The 15554-nt window shown below is 42.0% G+C and overlaps 1 protein-coding gene across 7 annotated transcripts in view; it reads left to right on the top strand.

Annotated features, from left to right (window-relative positions):
- Nucleotides 1–5031, top strand: part of Pik3r1 (phosphoinositide-3-kinase, regulatory subunit 1 (alpha)) — an 81534-nt gene extending 76503 nt beyond the window's left edge. For all 7 annotated transcript variants that reach the window (XM_013015885.1, XM_013015881.1, XM_013015883.1 and 4 more), the window contains one exon: nt 843–5031. In XM_013015885.1, the coding sequence (XP_012871339.1) occupies nt 843–1032 (190 nt within the window). In that variant the 3' untranslated portion in view covers nt 1033–5031. The remainder of the gene's footprint in view (nt 1–842) is intronic.
- The last annotated feature ends 10523 nt before the right edge of the window (nt 5032–15554 follow it).

Consider the following 15554-nt stretch of genomic DNA (forward strand, 5'->3'; position numbering starts at 1 on the left):
CTGGTGGTTTATTGGAGACAGGAGTCTCACAGTCTGTCTTGCCCGGGCTGGCTTTGAACCTCGATCCTCAGATCTCAGCCTCCTGAGTAGCTAGGATTACAGGCGTGAGCCACCAGCGCCCGGCTAAGAATAGTATTTCTGTACTGGGGAAAGGTTCTATTCCTCCAGGATAGAAACAGAACAACTTTGAATAGGTACAGGACCAGGAGAATAAATAGAGGGATGGGGAATGTATAGACATTTAAAGCATAGCCTGAAAGAATGCCATTAACAAGTAAGAGTTCTGGGCTGGGAATGTGGCTTAGCGGTAGAGTGCTTGCCTAGTATGCATGAAGCCCTGGGTTCAATTCCTTAGTACCACAAAAACAGAAAAAGCCAGAAGTAATGTGGTGGCTCAAGTGGTAGCACACTAGCCTTGAGCAGAAGCAGCTCAGGGACAGTTCCCAGGGCCTGAGTTCAAGCCCCAGGACTGGCAAAAAGAAAAAAAAAAGTTCTTATAACTGGTAGCAGTACCCATCATGGTTGTAAACTGCCCTGGATCACATGCTTGCTGCACACCAGACTCCTTTCAAGTACCTTGCATACACCATCTCATCTCCGTTCTTGAATGTGTGCATATACTATCTTAGACGACTTTCAAGATGAAAATGTGATGGCTTAACTAACATGGGCCAAGACCTTGACTCCTACTCAAGTCACCCACGTCCACAGCAAGCCAGGACTGTTTCACCAGCTCCAGACAGAACTCTGTACTGTTGTTCTCTTTCTTGACAGTATACCCTGGAGTTTATGGGTTTATCTGGGATCAGCTCAAAAAACGTTGTGTTTTCTCTCCTCTCCAGGGTGGATGGTGAAGTCAAGCATTGTGTGATCAACAAGACGGCGACTGGCTATGGCTTTGCTGAACCCTACAACCTGTACAGCTCCCTGAAAGAACTGGTGCTACATTACCAACACACCTCCCTTGTGCAGCACAACGACTCCCTCAATGTCACACTAGCATACCCGGTCTATGCCCAGCAGAGGCGATGAAGCGCTACCACCCTCTTAATCCTGTTCCTGACCTTCAACCACCTGAGGCCTCCGGAAAGCAAAGGGCTCCTCTCCAGCCTGACCTGTGAATTGAGCTGTGGAAATGAAGCCGTCTTCCTGCAGATGGGACTACAGCTTTCTAGGACAAAAAGAAGTAGGGGAAGGCACGCAGCCTAGGGCTGTCAGATGATCAGATGTTTCTAACCTGAACTGCTTATCCTTCCCCCCCCCCCTTTTTTTTTTTAATTTAAAGCCACAACAACATAAAGAGAAAAAGCAAAAATCTCTGCGTGCAGGGACAAAGAGGCCTTTAACCATGGTGCTTGTTAATGCTTTCTGAAGCTTTACCAGCTGAAAGTTGGGACGTTGGAGACCGGAAGGTAGATAAGCCGGAAGAGCCCAAGCCTGAGAACGCTCAGTCCAGCCTAGTCTAGCCTGGGTGTCGCACCCAGACACATCGCACTGTGGATTATTTCATTTGCTGACAACGGACAATATGTAGCAGAAAGCACTTCTGCTCACCCGGAGAAGTCAGGAGAAACTTCAGTTCCTGTATGTTTCAGAGGAAATTCTGTTGTAACAAAGTGCCAGGAAGTGTTTTGTTGAAACGTGTCAAAACAAAAACACAAACAGCCCACCAACAGAAAAATGGAGCTTGGAAAACAGGACTTACAATGACATTCAATATATAAAATATGTATATAATATTGGATGACTAACTATCAAATAGATGGATTTGTATCAATACCAAATAGCTTCTGTTTTGTTTTGCTGAAGGCTAGATGCACAGCGCTATGCAAATCTTAATTTTTATTGTTATCAGTTGAAATGTACCTTCAGAATAAGCTTTTCTTACCCCAGTTTTGTCGCTTGAACATATTGTCCCTGATTTTTGTTAATATTCATTTTGTTTTTGTTATTATCTTTTTTTAAAAAGAAGAAATGTACAGAATGCCAGTTACAAAAAAATGGCTTCAGAATTAAAACTATGAAATATTTTACAGGTTTTTTTTTGTTTTGTTTTTGTTTTTTTTTGTACAGAGTACTTGGCTGTTAGCCCAAGGTTAAAAAGTTCATAACAGATTTTTTTTTTTGGACTAAATGTTTTGTTGGGCAGTGCCTGATAAGCTTCAAAGCTGCTTTATTCAATAAAAAAGAGAAAAAGATATATGAATATGACAAAGTATTGCTGAGTCCAACGATGTTGTTTTAAGACTCTTAAAATACGGTACCTGGCAATGTTTATTTGATAGTAATTTCTGAACTTCTTGAATCTAGGGAGGGGGGTGGTGGCGGGAGGGGTGACGAGGTTATGTGCACTTTCTCGCAATTACAGAGAAGTGGCGAAAAACTGCAGAGTGGACTTGCTTTTACGTCAGTCTTTTCGCACTTCGATTTGCTAGTTGTTATCAGTGAATGACAATTACAAACCTACTGTAAACTCTAACCCACGTGCAGCTGGTGAAGTGTTTTACTTCTGAGGAAGGAAGTGCTGAAGAGTTTTGGGGGGCTCTCTGGATTAGTGCTCCCCTTAGCACACTGGTTTCAAAGTATAAACTCTGCATTTAGAAAATGCGTTTTCTCCTCTTCGCATTAGATTAGCCACCACAACCAACATTCATTTTAGAAAAACAAAACATGGTTTGGGAAAAATACTTTTAGTGGGATGTGTGCTATTTTCCTAGCTTTTCATTCAGTGTAGAACATAAAGCGCATGGACACAGCTCATGGTCAGTACCATGGGCTATGTGGAGCATCACAGAAATCCAAAGTACCATCCTCATTCATCCAGCAACCGTGTGAGGGGACTTCACTGTGGGGAAGGGAGAGGTGGGGGAATCATCTTTGCAATTCAGGGTGGCTGAGAGCATTCTCCCTTCCTGATTGACATGTTCAGCAGGAGTTGTCTGCATGCAGACTAATGTTATGCATGGTCACTGCCCTGCCTGGTAAAGCGGCATTTTGCCATTTCAGGTCCCCTTTCTCAATATTTAGGAAGACTCATCCACAACTTTTATTTCTTTTCCCTTCCTTCAAATACTAAGATGAGGGTGGGTTTAGTTTGGTTTTGTCTTGTAATGTTCTTTTAAAAAAAAATCTTTTGGGAAGAATCAGTCTAAATAGTTGAGTTACTCATCTGTAGAATGTATTATGTTTTCTTCTGTTCATAAAACTACTCATCCTCGAGCAAAACGTCAGTCATTACCCAGACTGGCAGCCCTCAAACTTGACTTTCCTGATCTGACCATCTCCTTCTCATCACCAGACAAATGCTGATTCCCTGGGTTTCGTCTGTTGTCTTTGCTTTGAAACTTGTGACAACCTCTTCCACATCACATCAAAGTTAGCAGTTAATAGTAGTTTGTAAACTTAAGTTTGTGGTTTGTTTTTGTTTTGGTAGCACATCATGTATGCTTTTAAGATATCAATAACTTGCATTTAGTTTCTCAGCTAGATCTGACATTGAATGCTTCATTAAAAGCTGCAGTGTCATTCCTGGTTTTGCTTCATACTCTATGCAAGGTGGCTTGCGATTTGGGCAGTTGCCTTGATTTTGCATCTCACAAGCACAAGTGCATTAGGTTTTTTCCATTGAACAGAAAACAGGAGTCATTCTTTCCACATGATAGCAAGTTGCACTGCACCTATTCTGCCCAATGCCTTTGTGATGACAGTGTAAGCATGCACACCAAATTTGCCCTAGGTGTTTGAGCATCAGGGCTGGGTGGGTTTGATTAGTTGGTCATCTCCTAACAACCCTGAGTGGCTCATGAATACAGGTGGATTCAGTAGTCACTTCTCATACATCACTTTTTCCCACCTGATGTAGCATCCTAAAGACCAAGCCAGAGCTAAGCTGCAGAGAGGTTGTGATAGGGCTGGACAAGTGGTAGCATTGGGACTTTGATCATAACCACATGGAAAGGCAACAGTAATGTTTGAAACACTTAACAACTTCACGGCCCTGGATAGATGTGTATATATATATATGTATATGTATATGTGCATGGACTGGGTTTCCTGTTATACAACCCAAACAGATCTACAGTTGTTGAGCTCAAGTTACATAATAAGCAAATGTCTAGTACAATTCTTGTATTTGTGTATGGTCGTTTGTTTGAGATTGTTTTGTCTTATAAAGGTGAAAATTGTTCCCAAGTGAACGGAGTTTTTAAAAGTGACTCCTGTGAGGGGGGGAGCAGGTCTGGATGGTTCGCTTATGTTGGCAGTCCTTGTTCACAGTGTGTCGAGTCAGTGTGCTTATGTGAGCTGTCATTGTGGAACCAATTGCTCTGTTGTGTAGCTGGTTATGAACTAGTAACATGTTTGGGAAGTCCTACTGATGTTCCTCATTGGGAGAAAAATACCGCTGGTTTTAACAAGTGTGCTTTTGCTATGCATGGTATTCGAGTTGGTTGAAAAGCAGATCTTGCTATCTCTTTGAATTTGGGGTCACTGAAGAAAAAAGGGGCAGTTTAAAGCACAAAGCCCCACATGGGACAAAGTTCCAACATGCCAAATTCTTTTTAAAAAAAAATCTAAATAAGATACTAGTATCATGGGTGGGGAAGGAATGGAATTAGGTTCATTGAAAAGACTACCTAGCTTAACATTGAACTTGTCACCATGAGATAGCATTAGATGCCCCAGATGCTGCTATTGGGGGGGTGGGGGGAGAGAGAAACACGCAAAACAAAATACCCCAACAACTCATTTCTGTGTGTGTATTTTTTAAAACTACAATCTGTTCAATGTTTTTACAAATCTGTTTATATGACATTGATAAAAATAAAGTTGGTCTTTTGACGAGAGGGAGTATGTCATGGTCAGTTGTAATCTTGCCTTTACAAGGCAACCGGGGTGGGGGTGGGGGGGAGTGTACCTCCTTGACATTTTGTTCAAGTTACAGATTCAGTGGAGCTATGTCTTGTTTTAAGTTGCTTTAATGCATTGTATTAGGTCTTAAAAACAGAATAAAGGTTGTTTTGAAACTTAAAATTCTGGTTTAAAGATTCAATTATCGAAGATGTCAAGATATACTTCTTAAACCAGTCCCTTTTGACTTAAAATTTGTTTTTAGGGCTGGAGGCATAGCTTAAGTGGTAGGAAACCTGCCTAGCCAGGGTGAGTTCAAACCCTAGTGCATCCCTCTTCCCTCTCCCCCCCTCAAAGTGTTATTTTTGCTTCTATGGGATCCCACCCACCGCTTCGCAGTCCATGATCACATTATCTGGGTTTTGTAAAAGCAAGGACACAGTCTCACAAATGTACACAGTGCTGTTGACATAATTTCACTACGTACTTAAGAACAAAAACACATCTAGTTAACGTCATTTCAAGACATATTCTTGCTATAAGAGAATGCTGTCCATCCATTCTTTCCCAAATCCATCCCACATCACCAGTTCTTGACAGTCATCCTTTAACAGTCTCCGGAGTATCTCTCCTGTACACTGCCTATGTTCAACACCCACTGCCAAGACAATAAGCAATGGTAAGGGTATGGGGTTATAAGTAGGACTAAGCAACATGTCAGGCGCAGATTCTACATTGTATCACCTAGTCAAGACAATTCACTGCGAAATAACTTTCCCCGTTGGTTTCACTGCTTATGGAATTTAGGATTGTTACCTTGTTAGGTGTACATTACTGCAGGAAGACACAGTTGGGGTCTGAGATACCAAGAACGCAGGGTGGGAAAAACAAAGCTGAGAGAGCATATAAGTAATTATCTTCCTGGCAACAATGATTAGCATTTATTGACCATGGCAGTAACTCAGATTCATTTCCTGCCTTTCACCTGCTCTTGTGTGACATCACAGAAAAGTTCTCTGGCTCCTTTACCCTCTGGCTTCTAGAGAGTGAGTCTTCCATGGCTTCAGCTCTCATCAAATACAACCTGTCTTTCAGGTCTGAGCTACCTGCTGTGTTGTAGCTATCAGCCAAGGCTCACTATGATGACAGCACTACCCCCTCTATCCACAGGCTCACAACTCAAGCTGTTGCTAAACCTATGTGTTCCTATACCACTCCCCTTTTGATTTCTGACATTTTCTCTCAGCCGAGTGATTCTCTATTTAATTCTACAAGAGCTAAAAGTACAGCCATGTGTTGCTTAATGACTGGGTCTCATTCTGAGAAATGCATTCTTAGGTGATTTTTGTCATTACACCCATCTAGATGGCAGAGCCCGTACACACCTAGGCTGAGACACAAGCCATGGTGAATGTAGGATTAAATTAAGCACAAGAGAAAATGATGCAATCAAGACTAAATATGAGATGTAGGAGGTGGCGGCGGCTGCTGGAACCCAGTACTGTTTCACTGAAAACTTTTCATGAGCAGGAGCACACTCTAAAATAACCAGGGAGAGAATAGCAACTGCATAAGCCAGCAGCAGTCATTTGTTATCAGGATTGAGCATACTGTGCTGTGTGTAATTGTATGTGCTATGCTTTTGTGCAAGTGATAGCACTGTAGATTGTTTACACCAGCACCAACAGAGTCCTGTGGGTAACCCATTGGGCTCAGGGTCACTAGGCAGTTTCAGATCCATTATAATCTTAGATAATGGATCACCATTGTCTATGTGGTTCATAGGTGGCTGAAATGCTGTTGTGTGGCACTGGGCTGTTCTCTGATTATCCATTAAGTTCTTCTTATGTTTTATCTGATTTAATCCTTCCACACATCTATGAATTAGAAAATATTACCCCTACCCTGTAGATGAGAAAAATGGAGGCCTAGATACAGCATGTTAGAGCACGTTGCTGAGCACCATAGACCATCAGACTCCAGCTAGGGTCTTCCTCCCTGCCATGCTAGAACGAACAGGTTTCAATGGAAAACACATTTTGCAGTTCAAAATAAAAGTTCACCAGTAACCCTTCCTGCTGGGGAGATAAAAATGTGCCTCTTGGCCCAGAATAGCATGAGCTTGCTTTAGACCAGGGTTCCCAATGTACAGACCCCAGACCAAGCCCACATCAGCACCAACATCACTGAGTAAATTTGCAGGCTCCAACTCTATAGCTCAATGTGGAGCAATGTTATCTATTTATATGTTACATTATCAATCTACATATGCATAATGAAACTCACTGAAAATTCTTTTAAAAGGGAGGGAGGAAGGTTAAGAAAAAGGCATATGGGGTAAATTTGAGCAAGGTATATCCAACTATGTAAACATGACAACAAAAAACACAACTACTTGAAAAATCCTTGCTTTAGGATGCCTGTTAAAATAATACTTCCAGCATTTTAATTAAAAAGCCTCACCATGGAGTAATAATATAACTTTATAATACAATGTATGCCCATAGTCAGACTCTACAGAGGACAAATAAATTGGCTACTTGTAGTTTAACAGATCCCACTTGGTCTTCTTTTTTTGCCCTAACCAGCTGGGACAAATTAGCCATCTCACATCCCTATATAGGCCTCCAGCTCTTATCTGTGAAATCAGTGGGATCTGAACTATCTTGAGCCTCCTTTTACGACGTGTGCTATGCTGTAGTGAAATGAATGAAATGAAATCTTCTCCTAATACCCTAGTTAACAGTCTGGTCATGGCTGTAACCCATAGCACAATGGATGACTGCAGACCACTCCGTGGTAGATTGAGCACCCACCTTTGGTATTGTCAGTTAAGTTGTCTGAAGGAAGATGTTAGTACAACTGTTAGTACAACAGTTGTCTTGCTGGCACCTTAAAAGATACACTTCAGGAGAATAAAAATTGGTCCCTGGGTTTTCAACAGTTTAAGGATAGTATACTTGGAAATGACCTTGGGCCATCTGTCTACCAGTAGGAGGCACATGAGTGTGGCCTACCAAATCCTGAGAGGTGTGGGCAGTAGTGAATATAAATAGTCTGTTAAGATCTGCTACAGTATATCCATTTAAAATCTTTTTCCTGGAATTGTTTCTTTAAAAGAAAAAAGAAACCTATGTAGAAATGAGATCCCTGTTGTGGTATCTTTAAGTGTGACTAGATCTAAATTGATTGTTTGCTATCCCAGTTCCAGATTATCTTCTCAAAAAAAATACCACTTTGCATCCTCTGGCCTGGTATTGTTGCCATAAATCAGCTCCACAGAAAACTGCTGAGATGCTTTTGGAAGAATAAAAAATAAATAAAAGTGAAAAAGGATGAATGAGTTAGCCACCAATGTGCTTATCTGTACTTTGCTTTCCAGAAGGAAATTCCCTTCTCTCTGTAGCACTCAATCACAACAGACTGAAGCATGACCTCAGGCTTAGCTTGCTGTTAAATAAAATACCCTAAAGCTGTACCTGCCTGGCCACATGTAAAGGTTTGCCCCGTGGCATCTGAACAGGACACGCAGCTCCAGTGCCACCACTCAGCACACAAAGGACAAAGTTCCGAGATAGCTCCATTCATCACTGGGATGGCTTATTAGAATTATGGTCTTGACTGGGAAATATACTATCCGTTGTATGACTAGCCCACCGGAACCAATTTATTTATGGAACTTTCATTTCAAAGCTCAATGATTTATACTCCAAGCTCTCACAAACTAAGAAATATGGATAACTTTATCATAGTGGGAAAAATGTGCTGGTCACTTGATTTTGTATTTACTATGGCATAAGGACAAGCCCTGTGCCACAGGGTTTGGGCTTTCAGTGGTTACTAGCAGCTGTGAATTGTTTCTTTGGACCTGGAAGCTTAAGACTTTGATGATGGCTTATTGATTCATTCAAACAAAATTTCATTGAGTACAGACTAGGTGCTAGGCACTCTGCTACTTCCCTCTGGAGATCTGATGATGAAGGCAAAGAATTGTCTTCAAAGACATACCAAATGTCAGCCAAGGTTGAAAAACAGGTACATACACTCTTGTCAGTTGCTCCAGATGCTTATAATGTTGAGGCCCAACCTCCTAATGAGTGCCATCACTTTCAGAAGTATCTGGTTTTTGCGTACTATTAAAGACACTACTACCATTAGGAGATCTCTCTCAGAAGTCAGTGTCCACATATTGCATGACCCCATACTGCAGGTAATTCAGACATAGGAGGCAAGCTCTAGGAAAGCTATTGTCCTTCCGTCCATCCAAGGACAGATACCAGGACCCCACTTGCCTCTTTGCCTTACTTAGCACTCTGGAAGTGATCTATATAAGGTTGTCTCTCTCCTTTCATTCTAAATGAAAAATTCTCAACCCTGTCTGCAGGTTACAATCACCAAATTATCAATTTAGTAGGAAACCTAACTTATGAAGAGTCTCTGGGAGGTGACAATTAAATGACATACTATACAGCCCCTTGAACATCATGGTATCTAACAAATGGATGCAAAAATACAGTGGCTGATGAAACATGTCTATCAAATAAAACTAGATTCCCAAGGGCTATATTTGCTACTTTTGACTTACTGCATTTCTTAGCATAGTGCTGAATATACAGAAGACCAACTAGAGTGTTTTACTTAACTTTTAAATTACATATATGTATCTTATATAAAATATTTATATATAATTACTCATACCTTTGCTTATGTCTACAAAATATTTAATTATTTTACTCTTCTTAGATTAAATCACTCATAACCCAGAATGCTGAAAATGAAACTTCTATCAAGCATGCAAAAAGAGGGCCAGGCAGTGACTTCATAGTCCTGAGTGGTCCAATGTGTTAGGGTATCCCTTCCCTTGCTATCCTAGAGAAATCTGCCAAAGGGGTCTTTGTAAATAATGATGCATCCTACATAACAGTTTTGATTTCAAAAACATTTGGATATATTCTCCTTACAATGGTCCTCTTATTCATTGTGTGGCAAAAACCAAATACAAATAGAAAGGAGGTTTGGTGGCTGAGCTCGAAATCCTGCTAGGGGCACACCTTGCCCATTTGTGAACACCTGTTTGGTGGCACCCATTCCAACCCACCTGCAAAAGCTGTTTTGCAAGTTCTGCAGAAGGCTAGCAAAGTCAAGGGCCACTGCTTACATACTAGACTGTCACATGCCAGAGACTCGGTGGTGAATCTCATGCCGTTTGGTGTTAGTTTTGGCACGTGGCCAATAAAAGTTAATGCGATGTTTCAAGAAATCCTTTTGACAGGCTAGGCAGTGCCAAGTCTCAAAGCCATGGGGACTGGTCTCCACACTCTGTCATCCAGACATCAGCTTGGTCTGGTGCCCAACTTCATGGACTGCTACATTTTGTTCCTCACTCTCTCATGGAATATACTTATTCCACTTTAGTTCTTCTTACTACCATTGTTTTCGGCATTGCTAGAAAGAAAATCCAAGGTCTTAACTGTGTTTGGTAAGTGTTCCATCACCAAACTATATCCCTAATTCTTTCTACCATTTTCCTTTAATACCATCTGCCAAAGAGCTTTCAATGAAACATTTAAGTCTCATCCACAAAACTTTGAAAGTCCAGGTTTTCCTAAGGGAAAAACTTCTTAGTACATAGGTACTTGAGCCTGTAATAATGTGTAAACATAAAGTAGGACACAGAAACTTATGGCTAGCCTATGACTAAGAGCAGGAAAAGTCTCTGGGAACTAAGTGTTTATCATCCTTACCAGAACCCATAGCATATCTCTTCTGTTTCTCTTTCACCAGCTTAAAGAAGTTAAGAGTTGAGGTTAAGAGTGGGCCAAAGCATTTTCCACCAATAGCTATTCTGTAAACCATGAAATGCAGAGTTGGAAAGAGATATACAGAGGCACACACTAATATACACTACTGCCACCATAAAAGTGAGTGAATGAAACCTAAACTCAAACCCAGAAAATGTAATGTAGTAAAACTACTAGGAAATAATGAGTTTTGAGTGTTTGAATAAAATTATGTGATTTTAAATTTGCATCATTTACAGCGATGACTATTTTCCAGAAGTGTTGACTTAGTTGAGTGCTTACATGTGGCTAGGAGTGTGGCTTCAGTGGTACAGTCTAGCATGTTGAGACCAGTTCCACACAAAAAAAGGAGAGAAAGAGACAAAATGAGAAAGTGTAAGAAAGTGAGAAAGAGAAAGAAAGAAAAAAGGAGAGAGGGGGAGAAAGGAAAGAAGGGAGTGAAGGAAGGAAGGAAGTAGGAAGTTTCCTATCCCACTGAAAAAAAGGCCTACTCTAAAATTAAACTTTAGATTTTAAAATGCTAATAATTTTTTTGGGGGTCTGGTCGTGGGGCCTGAGCTCTGGGCCTGGGCACTGTCTCTCAGCTCTTCAGCTCAAGGCTAGCGTTCTACCACTTGAGACACAGCGCCACTTCCGGCTTTTTTTCTTTTTGCTTATGTGGTGCTGAGGAATCGAACCCAGGCCTCAGGCATGCAAGGCAAGCGCTCTACCACTGAGCTACCTTCCCAGCCAAAATGCTAATAATTTTAAGAACTACAAATACTAACTTATGAAAACCCTATACTTAACACATCACTCTCATTTCCTCACTCTTGCTTCTGCAGTTAAAAGTTCAAACAGAGGCATACTCAATCTCAGTCAGAACCCACGCCAGCTAGATTTCCTGCTATAGAAAGTTTGCCACCAATCACCAAACATGTGAAAAGTTTCAGCAATAAAGTTAGAAGGATGAGGTGGACATTTTGACAGGGTTGGACCAGAAATTCATTAACAAAAACAAAACAAACACACATCTACATACACTTGATTTTGGAAAACAGAATGAATCTCTGTATAAACTTTGAAAATGTGAGAGAACCTTGCACTCATGACTAGGAAGTTATCTGGGCCCAGGTTTGTTATCATCAGATGAAACACATGACTGGCAAAATGGTAAGTAGACTGCTACAAATTGATGCCACAGAATCTGAAACTAGTAGGCCAGGTGCCTTCTCAGAGTAGAGAGAGAGGAGATGCAAGGTGGCTGAACAGATCCTCCACCATTCATGTCCTCCTCCACAAAGAAGAACCAGAGTCCCAAAAGTTGAGCCATGAGAGAACACTGGAAGTAAAGAGAGCCTGGAATCTTAGAAGATTAAGAGAACAGAGGCAATTGTGTGGTAAGAGGAATAAAATACCCTATCAACCGCCATTCCAGCTCCCAAGCCATGGAGAGAAGAATCTTCCCTTTGCAGGGGCGATGGAGAAAAAAAGTCAAAGCCATGCGATCATGGCACTCTCGGCTACTGAAAGATTTCCCAACATTCATAGATTCATGGTACATTTAGAAAAGAACCTGAAAACTGCACAACAGTATGGCTTTAGAGATGGTATCTCAAATTATCTCCCAGCAACTATAAACAGGATATAGACAGGGCTCATCTTGAGAAATGAGCTATTAAGTTTGGACGGTTCTAAGAGGAAGAGGCACCTTTAACGTTTTGTCATTTGAACTCCACCAGTATTCCAGTAGAATGGCTTGGGCCATAGCTGCCTTTGAACTCCAGCTGAGCCCAGTAGAATGCCTGTGATTAGGCCCAGCAGGCACTCTGAACTATACAGATGAATGTTACAACCCCAAAGGGAATGGAGGGCCTTACCCTTGAGAGGCAGATTAGGGCACTTATCTCAGAGACCAAAGGCATGGTCTACTACCTGCACATGATGCCAGAGCTGAAGGCAGATGCGCACAGAGTTGCCACCTTCTCTGCTCCTGTGCCCTGCTCAGATGCTTGTTCCTAACAGAGCAAGGAGGGAAGAGCGTAGCCCCCAGTGCTGTCCTGGCATGAGGAATCCTCCAGCAACTCCCTGGCTCTGTTTGTCACCCATCACCTCAGGAAACACAGTTTTGAGGGAACAAGAGCAACATTGCCAAGTGCTCGCCAAGGCTTCCCTCCTCGGCAGCCATGACCACTGCCACAGGAGATAAACACCACTTCCTGCCACATCTCCATCGCATCTGATCACACACATGGCTGTGGAGATGTGAAGATGGGAGGCGGGATGCTGTGGTTCTTCTTGACCTGCTTCTTCCAAGGGAGCCTCTGTGCCCACACCACTGATTGCTTAGAGGGCTCCTGTGAGGCCCTTCAACTCTGCCAGTGGCAGAAGCCCTGTCTCAGAGCCAAACAAACATGGACAGAGAAACTCCCCATCATGGGCTGTGGCACCCTTCCTTCCCACTGGAGGGGTACAATAGTGAGCACCCGCATACCTTCTACTGTCTAGGCCATGACCAAGATGAACTGCTAGTGTCTCCCTCCCCTTGAATTGCCTGCTGAGATGGTGGACCCCTTAATTCTGTGCCCAGAGTCATTCATTGTAGCCATGCCTGGCTAGAAATGATGAAAATAGTAATTCCAAGACAGGTCTTCAGGAAAAGAAGTTGCTTACAAGGAACACTCCACAACGCTAAGGACACCTCATACATGTGGTGGAAAAACTCGACCCACTGGATGCACAGGTCTCACTATGAGAATACAAGAAATATGAAAAAAACTCACTTCATGTTACCTTGCCAAAAGAACAGAGTATCTCCAAATCACAGATTTAACAGTCTAATGAAGTCCGAGAGACTGGTAGGTAAACCGTTAAATGAAATTAGAGATATCAGGTATGGTAGCTCATGCATGTAACTTACCCTAGCTACTCAGAAGGCAGAGATATGGGGAATCACTGTTCAAGGCCAGCCAGGCCTTAAGAAAAAAGAAGCTATCAAGACAGCATCTCAAAGCTTGGCATGGTGGCACACACCTGTCATTCAAGCTGTGTTGAAGGCCTAAAGAAGGAGGATTTTTGTCTATACCATTCCAGGCAAGAAAAGTGAAATCCTACCATGCATGGCCCCCTCATTTCATTTCACTGTTTATCTACAGTCTCTGAGATCTCCTTAAGCTGTTTACTAATCAACCTTTTAAATTCTTTGCCATGCATTTTATCCATATTAATACCTTTGGAATCTGTTGTTTGGGAGGCTTCCTGCCAAAAAGCCGGCATCAGCTTGCTCACATGGGTGTGTCATCCTAGAAGACGATTCGCCAGCCCGTTAAGCCTCATGAGCACCCTCTTAAACTTAAACCACTCAGCCGAAGTTTCCCTTTAATTCAGGACCTTCTGGCAAAAACTATGTGATTATAATCTTTGTGGTTATTTTAAGCCATACCTTATTTTATTTATTTATTTAGTTAGTTACTTAGTTAGTGCTGGTATTTAGGCTTGAACTCAGGCATGTGGGCTAAGTCACTATGTTAAAGCCTGCGGTATGCTCACTATCTCAATATTTACAACCCCTGTATGTGAAATACAATGAACAGGTAAAACAATCCATAGATGAATTAAGAGCACAGAAGCTCAGAGACATCACCACATTGCTAAGAATGCATTGTTAATAAACAGAGGACTGGCCAAAGACTTGGCTCATTTGATTTCTCATTTGGGAGACTTTATACCATACTCTGCGACAGCAATGGGGCATAAAGTAAGTGACCACCTCAGCCTCATTTCATTCTCTGCCAAGAGTAATGGACCACTGGCTTAACTACCACACTGAATTGTGTTCAAGCAGATAGAAGCTTAGAAAACTCTTGCCCCTCCCTGGGATCAAAGACATTATTGCCAGGAGCACCTTAACTCAGCTGCCATGCTCCCTGATTTGGGTGAGAGAAAGATGCATACTTTCTCCAAATTAAAGATTTCCCCTCCTCCCTCTTTAACTCTCACTCATCCTCAGATTATTATTTTGCTTATCTCAAATAAGAAACAAAAGATTTTGAAGTAGTAAGGGAAGATGATAGATAGATTCCTGGTCTTAGCTCCTGTTATGTCGTTATTATGTCACTTTTATGTGATTCAAGAACTTGCAGCTATTTGAAATTCTGAGTCTGTAAGAAACTCTCATGACTACTCTTTTCTTAGCTTCCTACCACAGCTTCTTTCTCATATGACCTCCAGTTAGCCCTATTTGATTTTATAAATCCATGGCTAGGGGCTTTCACTGTAGGACATGTAAACTCTGCATGGATAACGTCCAAGAGGGACAGAGCCTAGGAGAGCTTTATACAACCTCATTGGCAGGACATTAAGATGGCAATTCAGTTGGACATAGGGCTAATAGCACACCATCCCAGCCACCATTTCATAGCTGAGATCTGTCATTGTGGTAGGCAAGTTCCAGTAAAGCCCACTGGGCTATTTTAGGTCAAATATCCCATTGGTCCATTTGTCCAACAGGCAGACCAATTCCATGTTCATAAACACAGGAGCAGAGCAGGTATCTCAAGTCAAACTGGGTTTTAAAACATGTGGTCTTTGGAAAATTACAGACCTATGACAGTTGGCAAAGTTCTTAGAAACAAAAGAGCATAACCATTGCACTGTACAGATGAGGAAACGAAGGACAAAGGGATGGAGAGACTCTCACAGGGCCGATGACAGAGCCTGGACCGTTCTGTGCCTGTGCCCCTTTGCTACACAGTCTGTGGTCACATCGGTAGCCACCGGGGCTGGGAGGGTGGCTCAGTGGTAGAAGCCCTGGGTTCGATTCCTCAGCACCACATAAGCAAAAAGAAAAAAGCTGGAAGTGGCACTGTGGCTCAAGTGGTAGAGTGCTAGCCTTGAGCTGAATTGCTGAGGAACAGTGCCCAGGCC

Source organism: Dipodomys ordii, unplaced genomic scaffold (genome assembly GCF_000151885.1).
Source record: "Dipodomys ordii isolate 6190 unplaced genomic scaffold, Dord_2.0 Scaffold28, whole genome shotgun sequence".
In the NCBI taxonomy this organism is placed as follows: domain Eukaryota; kingdom Metazoa; phylum Chordata; class Mammalia; order Rodentia; family Heteromyidae; genus Dipodomys; species Dipodomys ordii.